This window comes from Eptesicus fuscus, chromosome 23, assembly GCF_027574615.1.
Source record: "Eptesicus fuscus isolate TK198812 chromosome 23, DD_ASM_mEF_20220401, whole genome shotgun sequence".
Taxonomy (NCBI): Eukaryota; Metazoa; Chordata; class Mammalia; order Chiroptera; family Vespertilionidae; genus Eptesicus; species Eptesicus fuscus.
Window position 1 is genome coordinate 12,703,800 of NC_072495.1, and position 21,785 is coordinate 12,725,584.

At 52.5% G+C, this 21,785-nt stretch overlaps 2 protein-coding genes across 2 annotated transcripts; both read left to right on the forward strand.

Annotated features, from left to right (window-relative positions):
- The first annotated feature begins 723 nt into the window (after window positions 1-723).
- On the forward strand, window positions 724-9,825 carry P2RX6 (purinergic receptor P2X 6). Its single transcript, XM_054712610.1, has 12 exons — window positions 724-857; window positions 1,582-1,732; window positions 3,091-3,162; window positions 6,696-6,771; window positions 6,920-7,040; window positions 7,115-7,195; window positions 7,275-7,416; window positions 7,505-7,749; window positions 9,090-9,183; window positions 9,271-9,336; window positions 9,506-9,583; window positions 9,670-9,825. Exons 1-12 carry the CDS (start codon window positions 724-726, stop codon window positions 9,751-9,753), a joined length of 1,344 nt encoding a protein of 447 aa, XP_054568585.1. The 3' UTR covers window positions 9,754-9,825.
- Window positions 9,826-14,648: 4,823 nt separating this feature from the next.
- On the forward strand, window positions 14,649-21,124 carry LOC103287202 (tubulin alpha-3 chain). Its single transcript, XM_054712433.1, has 5 exons — window positions 14,649-14,666; window positions 16,836-17,058; window positions 17,860-18,008; window positions 18,279-18,959; window positions 20,778-21,124. The coding sequence occupies exons 1-5, from the start codon at window positions 14,664-14,666 to the stop codon at window positions 21,072-21,074; spliced, it is 1,353 nt and encodes a 450-aa protein (XP_054568408.1). The 5' UTR covers window positions 14,649-14,663; the 3' UTR covers window positions 21,075-21,124.
- Window positions 21,125-21,785: the final 661 nt, after the last annotated feature.

Sequence of the window (21,785 nt, forward strand, 5' to 3'; positions counted from 1 at the left end):
ACAAGACCTTGAGCGCAAGGGTGGGCACTTTGCGGGTGCTTATTCTCCCTGCCATCTCATTCGGTTCCAGCATCGCCCCCCTTCCCAGGACTGGGGGAGATACTTGACTCTGGGCTTTTAGTTCCTGCGCTTGCAGGATGTGGGCAGTTTGTGAGGAGGGCATTACACAGGAAGGCTTGGGGAACCTTGCAGAGCCTGGCCACCCTCCTCTCTGGAGCCCGTCACGCTCTCTGTGGGTCCCAGTTCTTTCATGCTCTAGCGTCGTATAAGCAGTTTCCTTCACCAGGAACGTTCCTCCCCAACTTTGTTGAACTTCAGAATCTCCAAGTGTGGGTTCAGCGGTCACTTCTTTCTGAAGCTCTCCTTGGTCCTTCCACTGGACCCCTGCAACCCCAGTACCTCTCACAGTACCTATACCACCTCTCACTCATCCCCGCATCACCCAAGGAAGTGAGGCCTGAGGGCAGGGGACAGGGGCTGCTCCTCTCTGTGTGCCCAGGGTCCGGCAGAGGGAGTCTGGAGGGGCCCAGGGCAGCTGGAGGTTGGGACTGAACCCACGATTGGGAGGTGAGAGGGGAGGCTGGATCCTGCCCCGAGTGGATCCTGTCCCTTTAATAGTTGTTGGCCAGGTCCTTCTTGGACTCCTGCTTTATCTCCTGTTCAGCTGTGACTGCAGCTGCTCTGCTGACTCATGTGCCCCAGCAGCCAGCAGGAGCTGGGAGCATGGGCTCCCCAGGGGCCTTGGCAGACTGGGGGCTTCTGGATTACAAGACCACGAAGTATGTGATGACCAGGAACTGGCGGGTGGGCGTCCTGCAGAGGCTACTGCAGCTTGGGGCTCTGGTCTACGTGGTAGGGTAAGAGAACGGCTCCTGGCCATGTTGGCTGAGGGACCATGACTGTCCTGCTGGGCTGAGGGTTGGGGGTTTGATTCTTCAGGGGCCGGGCTGGTGGTAGTGGAGGCTGGGGCAGGTTGGGACAGGGTAGTGGGTAGGCAGAAGGAAGGTTTTCTGTCTGTATAGGGGCCAGTGGGTGAAGAATAAGCCTTGTGCCCACCTGCCTCTTTTCCTGAGCCTTGTCCCTAGCCCCATGTTGGGCTCTGGGCACAGAGAAGGATGGGCTCCACTACTTGCCCATGAGGCCATGGGCAGGGCAGGATGTAGCCCCTGACACTTGTGAGAGCTAGAGTACTAAGGCCCCCAATCGAATACTAAGATTCCCCGACTCACCAGTTCTGGCCGAGTCAGGGGAATCTTTAAGGAGGAAGCTGGGTCTAGCTGGGGCAGGGGGAGGGTTCTGGCTGGTGAAGGAATTGGTAGGGGGCATCTCCAAGCCCATGAGTGCCTAATAGACACCATGTGGGCACTGGCTCTCCGATGCATGGCCTGTGCTTCTGGCCTGTGCAGGGTGTTGGGGGGCGGGGGAGGCGATGAGGATGAGCATGGAGAGGAAGTAGGGGACTTGAGTGGTGTTCTGGGAGCCTATAGGGTGTGAGGGAGGAGGCTGAGAAAGTAGGGCCCAGCTCGGCCACTGCTCACAGTGTGCCAGGGACACACCATACGGCCCATTGCTCCTCCCCAGGTGGGCCCTCCTCGTCAAGAAAGGCTACCAGGAACAGGACCTGGACCCCCAGATTTCCATTATTACCAAACTCAAAGGCGTTTCCGTGACCCAGATCAAGGAGCTGGGGGATCGGCTGTGGGATGTGGCTGACTTCGTGAAGCCGGCACAGGTGGGTGCCTCAGTGCTGTCACCAGGTGCTGACACCCCTGAGACCACTGTTGCAGCACACGTGTGCAAGAGAGGCATGTGATGCCAGACGGGGTGATGACAGCTGGCACTGTCACAGAGCTGGGCCCGGGAAGGGCCTTACAGAGGAGAGGCACCCGGACAGGGCTACGGGGATGTGTAAGAGGTTTCCAGGTGACTGAGAGGAGGGGTCAGGAAGCCAGGCCAGGGGCAGTACATTTACAAAGGCTGCATCTGGAAGAGTGGAATGTCTGGGAACTTGACATTGAGCTTGAGCTTGAGGGTGGGGTGGGAGGAGCATGGGGGGCCAGACCCTGGAACTTCCTGTATGCCTGCCTCCCTGGCCTGGGGGGCTGCTGTCAGGCCCTCCTCTGCTGCCCCTCCTACACTACATTTCTGGCCGCTTCTCCTCCCCAGATTGTCCACAGTCCGTTCCCACCTCTGTCCTGCTGATGCCCAAATTGTATCCCCAGTGACACCGGCCCCGAGCACAGTTGCCTCCTGGGTGCACACCCACCACGTCCAAAGAAAAATCATCTCCCTCTCCCCAATGGCCTCTTTTCATCCACCAGTGCAAAAGCCGGACGCAGCTTGACCCCTTCCTGCCCCCACCCCATCCTATCCATCTCCAGTTTTCACTGTTGCTCAGGCCACACCTGGATGAGGCTGTGGTCTTCTAGTGGGTCCCAGGTGCGCCCACGCAGCAGTCAGGTGAGCTTCCCCATGTGACATCATCAGAGCTTGCCAGCCCTTGCTTTCCAACCTTGGGAGTCTCCCTGTCCATGATGGCAGCCACCAAGTCCCTCCATGTCCTGACCGCTGTCATAGACCTCTGCCCTCTGCCCAGCCCTTGCCTCCCCTTCCTGGGTGTACACTCCCCCAAATTCACAGAGCCCTTATGCTCAGTACACGGGTGCCAGCCATTCTTCCTGTCTTTGGCCACCATCTGCCCAGGCAGAGCTCACCACCTGCTACCCTGGCCCTTGGCCATGCGTGCCATGAGGGGTCTACCTTCCAACCAGCTGGGCATGTGCCCGGCCCGACTCAGTTCTAGATCTTTAGTGCCTACAAACAAGAACTCCTAGAAAATTCTGGTTAAGGGAATGAGAGTGAACATGAAAAATAGACTTGTCTCAAAGAAACAGACATGGGCTCAGAAATGGCCAGAAACCCAGCTAGCCCCCCATCTCTCCTTCAACGTGCCTCACTGGAGGCATTGTCCTGGGCACAGGGTTGATGACTCAATGAGGCCAGGGCTCCTTCCCTCACACACCACGCTGCCAGCTTCTGGCCCGTCCCATTGAGGGAGCCATGTCGCAAACCCTGACATTTGCCTTCTAGGGAGAGAATGTGTTCTTCTTGGTGACCAACTTCCTTGTGACGCCAGAACAAGTTCAGGGCCGGTGCCCAGAGGTAAGGTTGCCCAGGAGACTTCCAGCGGTTCCCAGTTCCTCTTCCAGCCCTGGGTCCCCAGCCATGTCCTCCCTTCTCCTTCCCAGGGTGCCTGAGGGCTCAGTATGTATTATTGTATTCCAGGCACTGGGATAAAATTTTTCTGTGAATTATTTCACTTAGTTTTCACAAGCACCCTGCCTGGTAGGAATTACTGCAATTTCTCTCTGCCTGTGGGTGACAGGACTCTGGACTTCTGAGAAGTATGCTTCCAGAACCTTCCACTGTCATTCTCTGTGGGATATCCAGGCCCCTCCCCATCCTGATTCTGCCTCTGGGCACTTCCCTGTTGTCAGTGGGACACCAGGAGCTGGGCACCATGCTTAGGTGGGCTCTAATAGCAAGAACCAGGCTGGGAGATCACCTCCCCTTCCCTATGCCCAGCCCCTATTGGTGTGTCCCCAGGCAGTTTTCATTGTTGTGGGCAAACAGCATACTCTTGCTCATGAGTTCAGGCTCACTGATGTCTGGGTATTTTTCGCTATGACTGTGATCGAGTAAGAGCCCCCACTCTCTGTTCATTTCTGATGCAGATTCTCCCCCTGAAATCTCACCTTTCCCTCTCACTTGGACATATTACCAAGCAAGGGCTCGCTGCCCAGTGCACATAGGAACTAACGCTATGGCGCTGGCTCTTGAGGGGGAAAAAAGAGCTTTTTGGGGAGTTTGGCCAGCAAGGAGACAGGAAGCAATTCTGTCTCCCCGGTCCAGGGTTCAGGGTGCAATTTTGAGGGGTTTCAGCGCTGGCTCTTCCTGGACAGCAGACCCTTTGCTTCTGAAAGGTCTCCTGCGTTCAGGTACTGGTCATGTCCTGGTCCTTTGGTTCCATCCGGGGGAGCAGTTAAGAGTTCACAGGTGTTACTTGTGAGTGGATTTCCAAGGTTTAAACTTTGGCTCTGGGTCTTGTTAGAAACAGGACCGGTTTGAGCCAGTTCTGCAGTTTAGGCATGTCCCAGGGATCCCGTGTGTGTCACAGCACACTTGCTCTTCTCCCCAGCTGTGGATTTCCCCCGCAGTGTTTTGTATTGCAACAAAATACACACAATGTAAGATTTATTATCTTAACCGTATTTTTAAAGATTTTTTTTTATTACTTGGCTGGTGTGGCTCAGTTGATTGAGCATCGTCCCATGTACCAAGAGGTCACTAGTTCAATTTCTGGTTGAGGCACATGCCCAGGTTGTGGGCTTAGTCCTTGATTGGGGGTATGCAGGAGGCAGCCGATCTATGTTTCTCTCTCTCTCTCTCTCTCTCTCTCTCTCTCTCTCTCTCTCTCTCAAATCAATAAAAACATATTTTCAAAAATAAAAGATTTTAAAATTGATTTGGAGAGAGAGAGAGAGAGAGAGAGAGAGAGAAAATCATCAATGTGAGAGTGCAACATCAATGGGCTGCCTTCTGCATGCCCATGTGCCTGGGATCGATCCCGAACCCAGGCACATGCCCTGACCAGAAATTGAATCTGCAATCCTTCAGTGTACATGATAATGCCCAACCAGCTGAGCTACACCGGCCAGGGCTTATCTTAACCATTTTTAAGTGTACGGTTTCCCAGCTATAAATTTTGTTTGAACAATTGGGACCCAGGACATAACTCGGGAAACCTACCTCCATGGTGACAACTTTCTTTAATTGAGTCCAACGTTGAATTGCTTGCTGGACTGTGTGGTCATCTGTCCCTTGATCCCTGGTTGTTGGTCCCACCACAGTTGCTGAGGGTACCACATGTCCCTGGTTGGCCCTCAAAGAAGGGGAGTCACGTGCACAAAGGATGTGCTTATGCTTGCCAAACACACACGATGTCCTTCCCTCTCTGATGCTCAGAAGACATCTATTTAATGTTCAGTTTATAGCCCATTCTGATTTTTGCTGGGGCCATGGTTCTGTGTTTTCTGGAATCCGTGTGATTCCTCTTTGTCCATGTCCTGGCTTTGGGCCCTTCCTAAGAAACTGCCAGGGCAGATCATTCATTTGATCTGAAAACCCAGCTTCCTGAGACAAGCCAGAGTTCCTGCCAGCTCTTCTCAGGAGTCCTGGCCATCTGGTCCCTCCTAGCATATGTACTGGGCTCCTTCGGCAAACACCTGCCAAGCCTCTCCTAGGCCAAGCCCTGTGCTGGTCTTGAAAAACTCTGTCCCTTGTACTTCAAGAAACTTCTGCACAGACAGCGGCTGTCCTGTGATGGGGACAGATGCTGCAGCTGGGAGACCGGGGGAGGCGCTTCTGCCTGAGGCCTCAGGAGGGGTGTCCCGTGGGACTGGAGGCTCAAGTGGGATCTTAAAGATGTCCGGGCAGAGGGCTGTGTGGGCAAGGACCTGAGCTGTGTGAGGTGAGGCAGCTCCAGAGTCATTTGCTGCTGAGTGGGTCTGGAGCCTAGACTTGGACTGGGGTGGGAAGGGGGTGGCCCCAGATCTCAGGGGCCCTGTGAACCCAGGAGGTAAATTCAATTACAGGAGCAGCAGGCAGCCAGGGATGGGCTTGGGGAGGGGTACTCCATCTTCTGTACATGGCATGGACCACTCCAGTTGGAGGTGGATGAGGTCAGAGGCAAGACCACTCCAGTTGCCGGGTGGAGGTGGATGAGGTCAGAGGCATGGACCACTCCAGTTGGAGGTGGATGAGGTCAGAGGCAAGACCCTGTGATGGTCACCATGGGGTCCAATTGGAGGGCATGGTGGCCCAGCCAGGGTGGAGAAGAGGGGCAGACTCAGGACACAGGTGGGGACAATGGGGCAGAACAAGTGGCCCCACACTGTCCTCTGCCCACTTAGCACAGTCCCACCCCCAAAAAGTCCCATCATCTCATTTGGCTTCTCAGAATCCCCGAGCCCTTCCCTGACACTGTGTTCCTCCTGCTGCCCCTGAGCTGGGTGCCCTGGACAGTGGTGTCCATCGTCTGCCCCAGCAGAGCATGGGCCTAGTCTTGATGCTCAAGGGTACCTTCCTCTCCAGGGTCTGGGACCCCAAGAAAGCTCTCCACTTCTCCCTCCTGGCTGATCCCAACTCTGTGGCGGTGTGCCTGCATTCATGTCCCTGTTTTACTGAAGAACAGGCAGGGAAGGGTCTAGCCTGTGAGGTCCTACTTCCCTACCCAGGCCCCTTGGATTAGGGTCCTGTCCTTTGTCTGCCACGCCCAGTGACTCCAGCATGAACTTACCCTTCCCAGGGTCCCTCCACCTTCCCTGTTGTGTGATCTGAATTGGGATCAGAGGAGTTGGGCCTCGATAAACCACTTCTGTCCCCACCAGGGACAGAACTACCAGGAGGAAAGGAGTCTTGCCTTGCTTTGGAATACAGCACCTGCACCCCTCTGGTTGGGGGCTGCTCACCCTCCCGGCTCTGACCACTTCCTTTTATTTGCACCCTCCATCTTTTCCATGTACCCCCAAACTCTGAGAACCCTGGGGGACTAAGGTGGGTAGGACAGGTCCCTGTGGACTGCAGGGTTGGATCGCCCACTGGGTCCTTGACAACTCTGCTCTCACCCACCTCAGCACCCCTCCATCCCGCTGGCTAGCTGCTGGGCCCACGAAGACTGTCCTGAAGGGGAGACAGGGACACACAGCCATGGTAACCATGGGCCCAGTCTTCCATGGGAATGGGGCCGGGGTGGGGGGGCAGGCTGTGACCCTGGGTGGCTCCTGGGTACAGGCCTGGTGGTGCCTCTGTGTCTCTCCTTTTTGTCAATATCCCCTTGTCCACCCATCCCCCACCTCAGGTCTAGAGTCTGTCTTGTGTTTTCAAGGCATAAAAACAGGCCAGTGTGTGGTGTTCAATGAGACCCACAGGACCTGTGAGATCCAGGGTTGGTGCCCAGTGGAGAGCAACATTGTACCCATGTAAGTCTCCCCCAAATCCCAAGGCAGGGTGCCAGGACCGGCAGAGCCCACCCCTCACCTCCCCCACCCCACAGGGAGCCCCTACTGATCCAGGCCGAGAACTTTACACTGTTCATCAAAAACACTGTCACTTTCAGCAAGTTCAACTTCTCCAAGTAAGTATGGGTGAGTCCTGACGGGCCCGACTCCCCTTATCACCATCCTGGCCTAACCTTCCCTCCCCCACCCTCTCAGATCCAATGTCTTGGAGACCGGGGACAACACCTATTTCAAGCGCTGCCGATATGATCCCCTCTCCAGCCCCTACTGTCCGGTGTTCCGCATTGGGGACCTCGTGGCCGCAGCTGGAGGGGTCTTTGAGGACCTGGCGTTGCTGGTGGGTCTGTGGTGGGCAGGGTTCTGGGAGGACTCAGGGAAACAGTTCCAGCCCATGTGACAGTGGAACATTGATGTGCCGTGTGCAGGGCGGTGCTATAAGCATCCACGTCCTCTGGGATTGCAACCTGGACATTGGGGGCTCTGACTGCCAACCCCACTACTCCTTCCAGCTGCAGCAGAGGAACTACAATTTCAGGTGCCACTGCCCCCGCCCCCAGTACCCACATGCTGCTCCTCAGCCAGGTGCACCTTCACCTGTCCTCCTGTGGAGGTCAGGACAGACCCCACCTCTGCCGAGCCCTCTGGATGCTCCGCTCCGTGTAAGAGGGCAGTCCCAGGAGCAGGAGCGGGTATTCTCAGCTCCAGGTCCCCCAGGACAGGCCCTGTCCAGTTGCCCTCCCGAGCTCTTCCCCCTTCACCCCATCTGTCCCCACACCTGGGTTATAACTGGGACCCCCTCATCTCCAGCCCCTCCTCCACCCCGCCCTGCCTCAGCATCTCCCCTCCACAGCACAGGGGGTTCCTTTTTTACTTTTTCCTTAAGGTTTTATTTTTAAAATGTCTTAAATCTATAGAAAAAGTTCAAAGATTAATATCATGAACACGTATATACTCTTCATCTGAGTTCACCAGAGTTGTTTTTTTTTTTTAAATATATATATTTTATTGATTTTTTACAGAGAGGAAGGGAGAGGGACAGAGAATTAGAAACATCGATGAGAGAGAAACATCGATCAGCTGCCTCCTGCACACCCCCCACTGGGGATGTGCCCACAACCAAGGTACATGCCCTTGACCGGAATCGAACCTGGGACCCTTCAGTCCGCAGACCAACGCTCTATCCACTGAGCCAAACCGGTTTTGGCTCACCAGAGTTTTTTATTTGTTTGTTATTGTTTTACCATTTGCCACATTTGCTTCTCTCTTCCTCTTTAGAATGAGCCAGATATAATTAGATAGATTTCAGATGCAACCTTTGAAAAGTAAGTGGCAGACATCTAGATACTCACTCACCCCTCTCAACACTGTGCTGAGAATGAGGACATTCCCTATGGGACATTCCCTATTGTCACACTCAAACACTTTAACACTGGCAGGCTCTGGCCAGTGGTTCAATGGTTAGAGCACTGGCCCACACACCGAAGGGTTGTGGGTTTGATTCCCAGTCAAGGGCACATACCTAGCTTCACTGACCCTCCTAGCCCTTTGCAACTCTATGGGGCTGGCTCCCTGCCCACACCCTCCTCCCCTCATCTCTGTGCTCTCACTGGCCTACTGTCTGCCTAGAACTCCTTCCTGAACCCTGAAAACCCAGCCTGAAAGTCTCCGCTGCAGGAAGCCTTCCCCGCTTCCTCGGGGAGACTGAGTTCCACCCTCTGGATGCTCACAACCCTGACCCGACCCCACTCATCCCCACCCCGCCCCCACTGCCAGTGTCTATGTAGAGACTCTTCTGTCTCGTCCCTGTCCCCTCAGAGGGCAGGGAGCTTCTGAGAGGCAGGTTCTGGTTTGCTTTCCCCTGTGTCCTCAGCAACGACACAGAGCTGAGACCCAGGATTTGGGCTGGGCCGGAGGTTGATGGAGTCAGTGGATGAGCAAGATGGAGGCTTGGGAGGGCCAGCCAGCCTGGGAGTGGGCAGAGCAGGCCACCAGACTTTCTCTTGCCCGCAGGACAGCCACTCACTGGTGGGAAGCCTCAGGTGTGGAGGCCCGGAGCCTGCTTAAACTCTATGGGATTCGCTTCGACGTCATCGTTACTGGGCAGGTAGGAGGGGCCAGGTGGGATGGGCAGAGCTGGGGTGGAAGGAGGCAGCAGTCATGGTCTGACAGACTCAGCCCAGGTGTCTCTCAGGCAGGGAAGTTTGGGCTCATCCCCACGACCATCACTTTGGGCACCGGAGCAGCTTGGCTGGGCGTGGTGAGTGTGGCCAATGTGGGCTCCCTCTGGCCGCAGACTGCGTGTGCCCAGACCCGCCTGCATGCACACTGAGCCCCCTTTGCCTGCTGTTGAGTCTCAGAATGAGGGTAGGGGGAGTGGCAGGAGAGCAGGCTGAGGCCGGGACACGGGTCTACCCTGACTCTCCCAGATCACCTTCTTCTGTGACCTGCTGCTGCTGTACGTGGATGGAGAAGCCCATTTCTACTGGACAACCAAGTATGAGGAGGTGAGCGGTGGGCCCACTCTGCCACCAGGTGCTGCTGCACGTGGAGGCCGTTGGCCAGAGCCCTGACCTAATGTCTTCATCTGCAGGCAAAGGCCCCGAAGGTGACCGCCAACCCTGAGCAAACAGAGCCGGCCTCTTCACCCCCCAACCCGGCTGCCCATGTGGCTTAGAGGCGGCCCAGCTCCTGCCCCAATGGCCACTGCTCCTGCTAAGAGCCAGACACTGATGCAAGGATGGCCCTGCCCGGGCTCTGGCCCCCCCTCGCTGGCCCATTCTTGAAGCCTGTAACCATTTCCTGTGGCTGGAAAGGGTGGGTCCCACCTGGGGGACCTCATGGATGAAGCCCCTGCAGAACCAGGGTGGGGCGTGTGGGGAGAATTCTACCTTCAACTCCCAGGCAGACTGTCCTTCCCCTGACTCCAGCTTTGGAACGGTGCTGCCTGGGGAGTGACAGAAGCCAGTCTTGCACAGAGATCTGCAGTGGAGCAGGAGCCGTGGAGAAGGGGAGAGCCCTGGGCACCGCGTGGCAGGGCGCTGGTCCAGTGGGGCTCCTGCTATGTCTGTGTCTAGAGAACTTTCTCCCAGGCTCTGTCCCCAGTGCTCCCAGCAGTGGCCTGCTCACCAGCTGCCAGCACTGACCCTCCCACAGACTGTAGCCAACTCCAGCCCTGCCTGGCTCCTAGCCCTCCTCCCCTTGCCAGCACCCCCATCACAGGTAGAGCCCCCACCCTCTCAGCGGTGCTGCACTGGGTGCTGCAGTGGCCCTGGGCAATCTCTCCTGTGCACTGGAACCACCCTCATACATTGGCGAGTTGAGTGCATAGCTTTTGGGAATGTTCTGTGAATTGGCAAAACTCATGCTGGCTGTTCTGAGCCTGTAGCTATAGTCAGTGTTCTGAAAGGAGGCAAGCAGACTCTTGGGGACAACCCACTAGGGCACCTCAGATGCCAGTGGCAGCCCCTCCTAGCCTAGGAGTACCCATTAGGCCTGGAGGACCCTGGGAACCACAACAGCAGCCTCCCATTCATGGATAATCGGTGAGAGGTTCCATGTCCTGAGCGCCCACTCCATGCCAGCCCCTGTGCCCCATCCCATGGCTTTCACAACCTCCCCTCAGGCTCACTTATTCCTGGGGCTGAGGCGTCTTTGTCCTTCTGCTCTTCCCACTCAATTGAAAGTGAAAAAGTTGGTGTGACAGTGTGTTAACTTGTTCACAGAAAAATGACAATCCATCCAAACAAAGCAAAACCGAAACACAAGTCCTCTTCCCCCAGAACTTTATACATGTCTTCAGGTTTATATGTGGTTTGTGGAATGGCATTTAGGGGCACCTGCAGCCTGTCTGGCTCATTGGGGTGCTGATCGTATGATAGGACAGTGGACTCCCAGACAAGATGGTGCCACTTGGAACACTGTGCCTTGGCCAGCCCCTCGGTCCCTTCTGATATTTGCCTGATGTTGCCTTGAGGAACTGCTTAAGTGGAGAAATCCCACTTTTTGCAAGAGTGACAATTCCCTTAACCTGCTCCCATGTGGCCTAAACATAAAATGTTCCTTGTTCTGAAATGCCTTCACAAAAATCTAGAAAAATGCATTTCAAGCCAAGAGACGGGCGGTTTTGTAACAGGAGCTCCCCTAAGGCCTAACTGATGACCGCCTAAGAGCTAGTGTGCAGTGTTCTGGAGCCCTGACTTTTATCTAGCAGGAAAAGGGTTCTCACAGGCAGCTACAGTGGATGTACGAGGCCTCGCATGGACGACACAGTGAACTGTAAACTTCCAGGGATATGGATGGGCCAGTGCTGGGACCCCACTGAACAAAGCACATTGGAGAGGAAGAAGTAAATTATCTCTAGTCACATGATCTTATGTATAGAAAATACTAAGGAATTCATACCAAAAACATTGAAACCAACAAGTTCAGCAAAGGTGCAGGCTACAAGATAAATAGACAAAAATCAGAGGATCTAATGTATAACATGATGACTATAACACTGGATTGTATAGTTGAAATTTGCTAAAGAGTGGAATTTAAATGTTCTGATGAAAAATCTTAAAATAGATAAATGTGTGGGGTGTTAATTAGCTAGATGGGAAGACTCCTTTCAAAATGCATACATATACCAAATCATCATGAGGTACACTTTAAATACCTTACAGTTTGCCAGTCATACCTCAGTAGAGCTGAAAAATACAAAAATCAATTGTATTTCTCTACACTAGCAAACAACTATGGAGAATGAAATTAAAAATTCTGTTTACATAGCATCAAAAAGAATAAATTTATAAAGATACTTAGAATAATATGTCAATTATATCTCAATAAAGCTGAGAAAAAGAATAAATTTAACAAAACAAATGCAAGATTTGTACTCGGAGAACTACTTAATTTCATTGGGGGAAAAAACGACCTTAATAAGTGGAAATGGTGGCGAAAAGGCACCAGGTGTTAGGCCGGTGGCGTCAGATTGGACCTTGGTTCAGCAACATCGGAACTTGAGTTCTGGCTAAGAGAGAATTCAGAGTCAACACTCAAACTATTAAGATAAAGTTTACTTAGAAAGTCACAGAGGTAGAAGAAATGGACTCAGGAAACAAGTTACAGAGGCAAAAGAAGGGCCCTTGGTGCATAGAAGATGAGAGAGAGAGAGGTAAGGGGGTGGGGAAGGTTCAGGCATGCCCTATAGAGAAAGCCACATTGGGTCCTCCATCTTGCGGGAATTTATCTGGAGGTCTCGGGGGAGGATCCCAATAGAATACCATCAGCTTTCCAGCTGTGTCCTTTCAGGGTGGTGGTCTCTACTGATGGGTCAGGGCCACAGCAGGGTCATTAGTCCATGAAGCTGGTCCCATGTCAGTCCTCATTGCTATCTTTTTATCTGCCTTTGTCTATCTCCTACAGCTTCTGTCCTCTCTGGACACCCCCACCCCAGCCCCACCCCTAGCCTGCTATCCTCCCCAGACCAAATCCACCCCAAATGCTACCATTCAAAGCCCACCAGTATGTTGCCCCATATGACCTCTCCCAGTTATCCCCGTCACTCCTCATCATGACTGGCGTCCCAGCACTTCCTTCGAGTTGTTCTCCCGTGCTGGCCATGGCAGTCCTGTCTGTCCCCATCTGCTCCAGTCCTGACAACAGGTGCATTTCTCCCTCCTGCCCCATTTCCTGGAAACCTCTCTGCCCAAGGCTGACCCTGCTTCCTTGCACTCACTGTCAGGCCTCCCTGGAAAGAGTCCCATATTTGGTTTTCCAAACACCACCCCCTGGAAGCCCCAGCTAGCTGCCTAGCCCTCTAACCCCCAGACCACACTCTCTGAAATCTGCCAGAGCAAGGGCTGCGTGGGTAGCTGAAGAGTCGTCCCACTGAATCCATAGTGTGTGTGTGAGGACGTTTGCTTAAATCCAGACCATTTGAACTGCCACTGAGAACAACATCCCACGCCTCTATTGAACTAGCAATCTCTGTGTGTGTTTTTTAAAAAATACTGCATATGTGGGGGTTTTTAAAGTATATATATTTTTAATTGATTTGAGAGAGGAAAACATCGATGAGATGGAACCCTCCATCAGCTGCCTCTTGCACCCCTACTGGGCATGTACTCTGAACCAGGAGTTGAATCGGTGACCTCTTGGTGCATGGGACAGAGCTCAACCCACTGAGCCACACCGGCCAGGGCTGTCTTGTTTTTGTTTTCATTTACTTTATCTCGTTCTTCTATTCTCTGTATTGAACTCCGTTTTGGTCCTGCCTTCTCTAGGAAAGTTCTAGCTCATTCAGGTTAGAAGAGCCAAGAGAAGGGGCTCTTTTCCTCTGTGGGGTAAACACAGACTCATCCATGGACCAGCAGCAGGCATGCAGGGAACTTGGAGCCAGAGGTGAACGGAGGGCTTCAGTCACCCTTCCAGGAACCTTGGAAAGTCTGTGTGTCCGTTCACAAGGTGTGTGAATGTGTGGGTAATCCCTGGGCCTCCTGCAAGGACCACTTGTGGGGTTCCCTCCCCCATTCTCCTCCTGCTGCCATTTGCCCTCCTCCCCCACAGCCAATCTCCTCAATCTGGCTGCAATCACATCAGCCTCACCCAGAACCTCCAGGGTCACCCTTTACACTGCAGTCTATGAGCCCAGCCTAACCTTCCTGCCCTCTGACCTCCTTATTCCCACGCCTGCCCTGCATACCCCATGCATCCCCCTTTGCTGCTTGGAAAACTGGAGATCCTTTCCTTGAGACCCCGCTGAGATATTCCAATGCTCCTGGAAGGTAGACTTAACCCCTCCATCTGTCCTAGAGCTTCCCAGCCACTTCCTTCCGGGAGCTTATCCCTGTGGTCCACATCTTGCAAGAGTCCCGTCACATAGGTTGGTCCCCTGACACACTCTGGACTTTAAAATTCATGCCCTGGCCAGGTAGCTCAGTCGGTTAGAACATCGTCCTGATGTGCCAAGGTCGCCGGTTTGATCCCCAGTCAGGGCACATACAATTATCAATGAATGCATAAATAAGTGGAACAACAAATCGACATTTCTCTCTCACTGAAATCAGCCAATAAAAAATAAAGATGCATTTTACCAGCCTAGGGTGCTAACATCAGCACCAGTAAAAGGATGCTAACTGAGTAGCCCTTGCAGGGATTTGCTGTGGCTTAAGTCTGTAAAGACCTGTCACAGTTAGCAGCCCTCATAACTTCTGACACCCCTGTAGAAAGACTACATTTTACCCATAAACACATAGAGCTCAGGAGGTGTGATCTACCGTAGGGGGGCCTCCACCCAAAGCAGGGGCCCCTCACAGCGGCTCAGGAGGCGTCAGCCCCGCACGGCGCCGTGGCGTCACCACTTCCCGCCCAAAGTGACGACCAATCAAAAAAGAGTTTGTGTCTCAAGAAAATAGCCAATCGCCATTGGAGTCCCCGCCTAAGGCCCGGCCCCCAGAGCAGCCAGAGCCAATGGCAATTGTGCGGATGGCGTGTCAATCAGCACTCGGCGCAGCGTGGAGGGCGGGCAGTTGGGCGCGCGGAGTTGGAGTTGGACGGAGTGGAGGTGGGAGCACGCACGGCTGAGGCCAGGCGGTGAGCACCATGGTACGACGGGCCGTGTCGTGGGGGGGTAGGGGGTGGGGAGGGGGGAGTTTAGGCCTGGGTGGCAGCAGGGCAGGAGGGTGTCATTCCTGACCCCGCTGGGACTGGGGCGCTTCCCAGGGTCGTGTCCAGAGCATGTTGGTCAAGGTTGGGCGCCAGGCACACTCCAGGTACAGTCACGCTCCGCCGCCCCCCCCCCCCCCAAGAAGGAACGGCGTGGGGCACTCATGAAAACTGCTGCAGTCAGTCATGCCAGGGGGGCACTGAACCAATGACTGCGGGAGAGATGGTGTGATCACGTTTACCAGCGGCCACTCTTGGATTTAAATATGTAGACTGGAGTTGTAGCTATGTAATATATTTTTTAATCTTTCTTGTTGAAAGTATTACATGGACCCCTTCTAGCCCTCCCCGCCCCCCTTCACCACCCTGTTGTTAGATATGTAATATTTATGTGTGCGAAGTTACTGCAGTGGCTTTTTTCAACATATGGCCTATTCACTAAAATTTGTTAAAAATATCAGTGAATGCCCTGACCGGTTTGGCTCAGTGGATAGAGCGTCGGCCTGCGGACTCAAGGGTCCCAGGTTCGATTCCGGTCAAGGGCATGTACCTTGGTTGCGGGCACATCCCCAGTAGGGTGTGTGCAGGAGGCAGCTGATCGATGTTTCTCTCTCATTGATGTTTCTAACTCTCTATCCCTCTCCCTTTCCTCTCTGTAAAAAAATCAATAAAATATATATTTTTTTAAAAAATCAGTGAACTCATAACAGAAAACCCTGTTAATTTAGTTATAAGCAAATCTTGGTTAAAAGCATTTTAAAATTAACACGGTGCTCATTTTCACATATGGCAACAGACCTGAAATTTTGTCCATTATATCCGAAGTTCCTTAAATTGAGGTCCACAAAATTGAGGGTTTACTGTAAAAGCTTTCTGTGGTAGTGTGGTGCCAGCCTGCCCCTATCGTTGGGACATATTTTCAGACAATAATGTTGTAAAGCATAGATAAGTGTTATTTCTTCCACCAATTCAATGCCAGAGAGGGCATTTTGTGCCAAGTAGGGTCAATGGAACCGACAACACATTTACAAATTAAAACTGAGTGCTCAGTTTCACACCCTCTCCAGGTTAAATACCGCCTCTTTTCGTGAATACCAGAAAGCTCCTTAATCTGACCACTGCTCCAGCACGCAATAATGAAACCACATTGCCATGACAATCCCCTGTGTTCCTTTATGTCTCAATAATGATTTCTTATTCCTACTGATCCTCCAGCCACCGTCTGCTTCCTCCTGACAGTCACTGTTATGGTGTTCTATGCCTTACCCAGCCAGTTTCTCCTTGATATTTCCATTCGACCCACATCCCTGTGCATGGAGCAGCACTGACAGCTTCCATGTTCTATTTCTGACCCTGTCGGGAGGAAGGAGGAGGCTGTCTGGTGGGGAAGTGTTCATAAAGTCTGCAGTAGTGTACAGTGATGTCCTAGGACAGTGATCGGCAAACTCATTAGTCAACAGAGCCAAATATCAACAGTACAACGATTGAAATTTCTTTTGAGAGCCAAATTTTTTAAACTTAAACTTCTTCTAACGCCACTTCTACAAAATAGACTTGCCCAGGCCATGGTATTTTGTGGAAGAGCCACACTCAAGGAGCCAAAGAGCCGCATGTGACTCGTGAGCCGCAGTTTGCCGACCACTGTCCTAGGCCTTCACATTCACTCACCACTTACTCACTTCCAGTACTGCAAGCTTCATTCAGGATAAGTGCCCTATGCAGGCGTACCATTTTTTATATTTTATATTGTATTTTACTGTACTTTCTTATGTTTAGACATGTTTACATACACAAATACCATTGTGTTATAATTACCTGCAATATTCAATGCAGTAACATGCTGTACAGGTTTGTAGCCTAGGAGCAGTAGGCTGTGCCATATAATTAGGTGTGTAGTAGGCTATACCATCTAGGTTTGTGTAAGTGCACGCTATGATGTTCAAACAGTGACAAGAAATGGCCTAATGATGCATTCCTCAGAATGCATTCCTGTCATTAAGGGATGTACGACTTCTAACTTACGGATCAGGTTTTATTTTCCTGCCATATAGTGACAATGGCCTTGGCGATGATGGGGCAGGGGTCTCACACTGATGTTCTGTTTCCCAGCGCGAGTGCATTTCTATCCACGTGGGACAGGCCGGTGTCCAGATCGGCAATGCCTGCTGGGAATTATACTGCCTTGAACATGGCATTCAGCCTGACGGGCAAATGCCAAGTGACAAAACCATTGGCGGTGGGGATGACTCGTTCAACACGTTCTTCAGCGAGACTGGGGCTGGCAAGCATGTGCCCAGAGCAGTGTTTGTGGACCTGGAGCCCACCGTGGTTGGTAGGTACTCGGGCAGGCAGGGCGGCTGGGAGAGCCTAGTTAATCCCCCAGGTTCTCCTTGGAATTCCTCTGCAAAAAGGACGGATGGACACACGGGTAAGCCGTGACCATGTCAGGTGAGAAACAAAGGTTAGTGCTTGAAATGTGGGGCTTGGGCTCCTGATTTAGGAAAACCTAACATACAGCAAAAAGCTGCTTTGCCAGGAGTCACCTGAGCTTATGACAGATTCATTCATGACTGCCTCAGCCCCAGGTAGGCGGTCACCTTAATGCTGTGCACTCTCAGCTGGTGCATGAGTCTTCACTGCAGCTCAGACATAGAAATTGGGAACATTCATTGGGTCCCTCCAGATTAGTTGCCTGAGGAGAGCTGCAAAGAGAGCACCTGTCAGTGGTCACCCAGAGATGACAGAATGTCACCCTAAAGTCTGAGACCAGGCCACACAGGTGCCCTGATAGGACTGCCTGGCAAAAATCACACTGACCTAGTGACTGTCCGGTCTGAACCATTTTTAAAATTGTACCTTTTGGTGTGAAATAAATATGTAGAATTGCCTGTGCGCAGGGGTTCTCTTCTTGGGGAACCAGTCAGGCTGGTATTTGTGCCATGAGTTGAGTTTACCTCCCTAGAGCCATAGATTGCAGATGTGCTCTGTGTGTTACATAGAGCCTCCCTGTGATACACTGATGCTGTTCACCTACAAGGAACAGCACGTGCTTGGTAGAATTGAACATTCCCCCAGTCTGTCCGTGCTGGTGAGTGAACAATCGTCCTTAAAGGCACACGTGTCCTCTTTGTAGATGAAGTGCGCACAGGGACCTACAGGCAGCTCTTCCACCCTGAGCAGCTGATCACCGGGAAGGAAGATGCAGCCAATAATTATGCCCGAGGCCATTACACCATCGGCAAGGAGATTGTTGACCTGGTCCTGGACCGGATCCGCAAATTGGTAAGCAGGGTGCTGGGAAGCCTTCCGGGGTCATTTGGGAAAAACCCAAGGCAGAATCATGAACCATGGTCCTCCTCTCTGGTGTGGCTGCAGTGCGTCCATCCGTACATCTCCGGTGTCTGCTTTGCCTTCCCTCCCAGTGGAATGCAGGTTACCGGGGGTGACTGGGATCCATTTAAACTTGTGGAGTCAAAGAGAGGGACCTAGGCTTGTTGGCGGTTGGCGGTGTGGCTTCCGAAGGCACTGCTCACGGTCTCTGCTTCCTCTCAGGCGGATCTGTGCACGGGGCTGCAGGGCTTCCTCATCTTCCACAGCTTCGGGGGCGGCACCGGCTCTGGATTTGCATCTCTGCTCATGGAACGGCTCTCGGTTGACTACGGCAAGAAGTCCAAGCTAGAATTTGCCATTTACCCAGCCCCCCAGGTGTCCACGGCCGTGGTGGAGCCCTACAACTCCATCCTGACCACCCACACGACCCTGGAACATTCCGACTGCGCCTTCATGGTGGACAACGAAGCCATCTACGACATATGTCGGCGCAACCTGGACATTGAGCGGCCCACGTACACCAACCTCAATCGTCTGATTGGGCAGATCGTGTCCTCCATCACGGCCTCCCTGCGCTTTGACGGGGCCCTGAACGTGGACTTGACGGAATTCCAGACCAACCTGGTCCCGTACCCCCGCATCCACTTCCCCCTGGCCACCTACGCCCCAGTCATCTCGGCTGAGAAGGCCTACCATGAGCAGCTGTCCGTGGCTGAGATCACCAATGCCTGCTTTGAGCCTGCCAACCAGATGGTCAAGTGTGACCCTCGCCATGGCAAGTACATGGCCTGCTGCATGTTGTACCGGGGGGACGTGGTCCCGAAAGATGTCAACGCGGCCATCGCCACCATCAAGACCAAGCGCACCATCCAGTTTGTGGATTGGTGCCCAACGGGATTTAAGGTAGGACTGGGTGATAACGAGTGGTTTTACCTTTTAGCATGCTGCAGGCCCTGCAATAGGACGCTGCCCTTGTGGAGAACACCCCGTTCCATGGCAGCTAGGCTCTTGGTCATCCATTAGTGTACCAGAGTGATAATTTATCCAGTGGTGTCTTTTGAACTTCCCTCCTGAGTCATCACACTGTTTATCTGCGGTGCAAGAATATTTCTTAACAGAACATGAAATTTTCTGAAGGATCTCTGTTCCCCTGTTCAGGTGGTGGAATTAGTGTGGGAAATGTTTATTAGCCTTATAAATAAGATATTTTCTTCTTATAATAGGAAGTCTCTGGGCATTTTGGTAATTCATGTTGATATTTTAAATTGGGATATTACTATTGGTGTCATTAAATCCCACTTGATTCCATAGGTATGTAGAAATTATACCAAATTTAACTGTCCTATGAAGTATTTGATTTAAGGAAAAATAATTATGAATATCTTTGTTGGAAAAAAAAGGCAACATCCTTTTCTTTCTCTCAGTAAGCCTAGAAATTCCCGCCTGAGTTTGCCTCAAACCCCCAGTTTGTACCAGCCTTTCTTTTGATACAGAGAAGAAACCTTGCTGTCGTGTTTCAGCTTTGTTCTGTCCTTGATTACTGAACCCTGTCTATTCTTTCCCTCTGGGATCTGTTTCCCTTGCTTTTCATGCTGCCTCCTCTGGCTCAGACCCTCAACTGCTTCTAGTGGGCCTGCTGTGCCGGATTCTTCTTTTGCAGGGGGTGAGGGGGGATTTTAGAGTGAGTGAAACATTGATGTGAGAAACACCGATGTGAGATTGGTTGCCTCCCGCACATTCTCCAACCAGGATTCTAACCTGCCACACGGATATATGCCCTGACTGGGAATCGAACCCACCACCTTTTGGTGTATGGGATGACGTTCCAACCAACTGAGCCACCCAGCCAGAGCCTGTGCTGTGTTCTTAACTAGGACTTCCTACACTGGGTTCTTTTCCTCTAGTTCAGGGATCAGCGTGGTTGGTGGACCAGTGCCTGATTGTGTAAAGTTTAACCTGAACACAGCCACACTCATTCAGTGGCCTATTGTTGTGGCTGCTTTTGTGCTGCAAAGACATAATTGAGTGGCCGTGACAGAGTGCATGGCCCACCCAGCAGAGAATAAATACTTGCCTCACCCTTTATAGACAAAGTTTGCTGACCCTAACTCTAGCTGACCCTGTTTGTATTCTGCTGCCAAAACCTCGCCCTCTCTCCCCTGAAGCCTGGAATGCCTCCCCTTGGTCTGAGCCCTGGAATGTCACCCCTCCCTCCTACTTAGCACACACACAGGCCACCTGCTGTTGTAGTCCAAGCAGTGGTCCGTGGTCCTCGGGCAGTGTACCTGTCACTCTGCTATACACACACTGATTATTTGGTGGGAAAGCGGGAGTATGATCCTCCCTTGCAATACCATCACAGTTGTGTCCTAGGTGAAAAAGGCTTCCCCTATGGAGATCAGTTCCCCTCTTGTTGAAGCCTATGGAGAAAGTAACGTATGAAGAATCCAGGACGGTGTCCTTCCTCAGAAGGAAGACAGTTTAATCACCAGGGTGCCTATCACATGTCATAGCTGCTGGGACACAGCCTCTCAGGCAGCTGGGACCGAGCCAGAGTCGCAGCTCTGGACACTTGTCTTTCCTTGTCTGGACACCATCACCCTTCTTGCCTGGCACAAAGAAGGGCTCAGAGACTGTCAGGTCGCCAGAGGGCGCCTACATGCCACCATTTCTGGGTTCCACAGAAGCTTCACACAGTGCTTTCTTCCTCTTCTCTGGCAGGTGGGCATCAACTACCAGCCCCCCACCGTCGTCCCTGGGGGAGACCTGGCCAAGGTGCAGCGGGCTGTGTGCATGCTGAGCAACACCACGGCCATCGCCGAGGCCTGGGCCCGCCTGGACCATAAGTTCGACCTCATGTATGCAAAGCGAGCCTTTGTGCACTGGTATGTGGGGGAGGGCATGGAGGAAGGGGAGTTCTCCGAGGCCCGGGAGGACCTGGCAGCTCTGGAGAAAGATTATGAAGAGGTGGGCGTGGATTCCGTGGAAGCTGAGGCTGAAGAAGGGGAAGAATACTGAATGGGAGAGTGCGGCTGGCGGGTGTACCTCTCTTCTGTTCTCTCCTGTCACCCCTCTCCTAGTTTCAAGTTGTTAGTTATTAAAGTTTCTGTATCAAACCTGTCTGCACACAGGAGTGGAAAGCCTGCCAGGCCTGGTCTGGGCTACACGGTGCTGTGCTTTGGGGTGGATGCAGCACTACCCACACCTGTAAGGAGCTACTGCTTACATGATATAACCCGGGGGAACAGTCAATATTCCCAATCCAAGACTTGAAAGCGTTAACATTTACTCAATTCTAGGAAAATTGAGTTCGATTTTTCCATTGAATTTGCCATTTTTCAGGCTTGTCCACTGATGGGACGTGTGGACTAAAGTACAAAAGCGTAGAACTGGAGTTTTAAATATATTTTTATTGATTTCAGAGAGGCAAGGAGAGGGAGAGATAGAAACATCAGTGATGAGAGAATCATTGATCGGCTGCCTTCTGCACGCCCCCCATTGGGGACCGAGCCCGCAACCCGGGCACGTGCCCTGATTGGAAATCGAACTGGGACCTTCTGGTTCATAGGTTGATGCTCAACCACTGAGCAACACCAGCCGGACAGAACTGGGGTTTTAAAATCTGAAGCCCATGGAAGCGGGGAGGGTGTCCACAGAGTCCCTAATACGCTGGGTCACGTGTAAGATCAGGGCATTTTGGGGGTAAGGGGTTTTATTGGGTTCTTCAAT

Excerpts from the sequence above, each read along its gene's own strand:
- P2RX6 (XM_054712610.1), top strand. The coding sequence starts at position 724 with ATGGGCTCCCCAGGGGCCTTGGCAGACTGGGGGCTTCTGGATTACAAG. Across the intron at positions 3,163-6,695 it reads TTCAGGGCCGGTGCCCAGAG|CACCCCTCCATCCCGCTGGC; the intron begins GTAAGGTTGCCC and ends CACCCACCTCAG. Across the intron at positions 7,041-7,114 it reads GAGAGCAACATTGTACCCAT|GGAGCCCCTACTGATCCAGG; the intron begins GTAAGTCTCCCC and ends CCCACCCCACAG.
- LOC103287202 (XM_054712433.1), top strand. Across the intron at positions 17,059-17,859 it reads CCTGGAGCCCACCGTGGTTG|ATGAAGTGCGCACAGGGACC; the intron begins GTAGGTACTCGG and ends TCCTCTTTGTAG. Across the intron at positions 18,009-18,278 it reads TGGACCGGATCCGCAAATTG|GCGGATCTGTGCACGGGGCT; the intron begins GTAAGCAGGGTG and ends GCTTCCTCTCAG.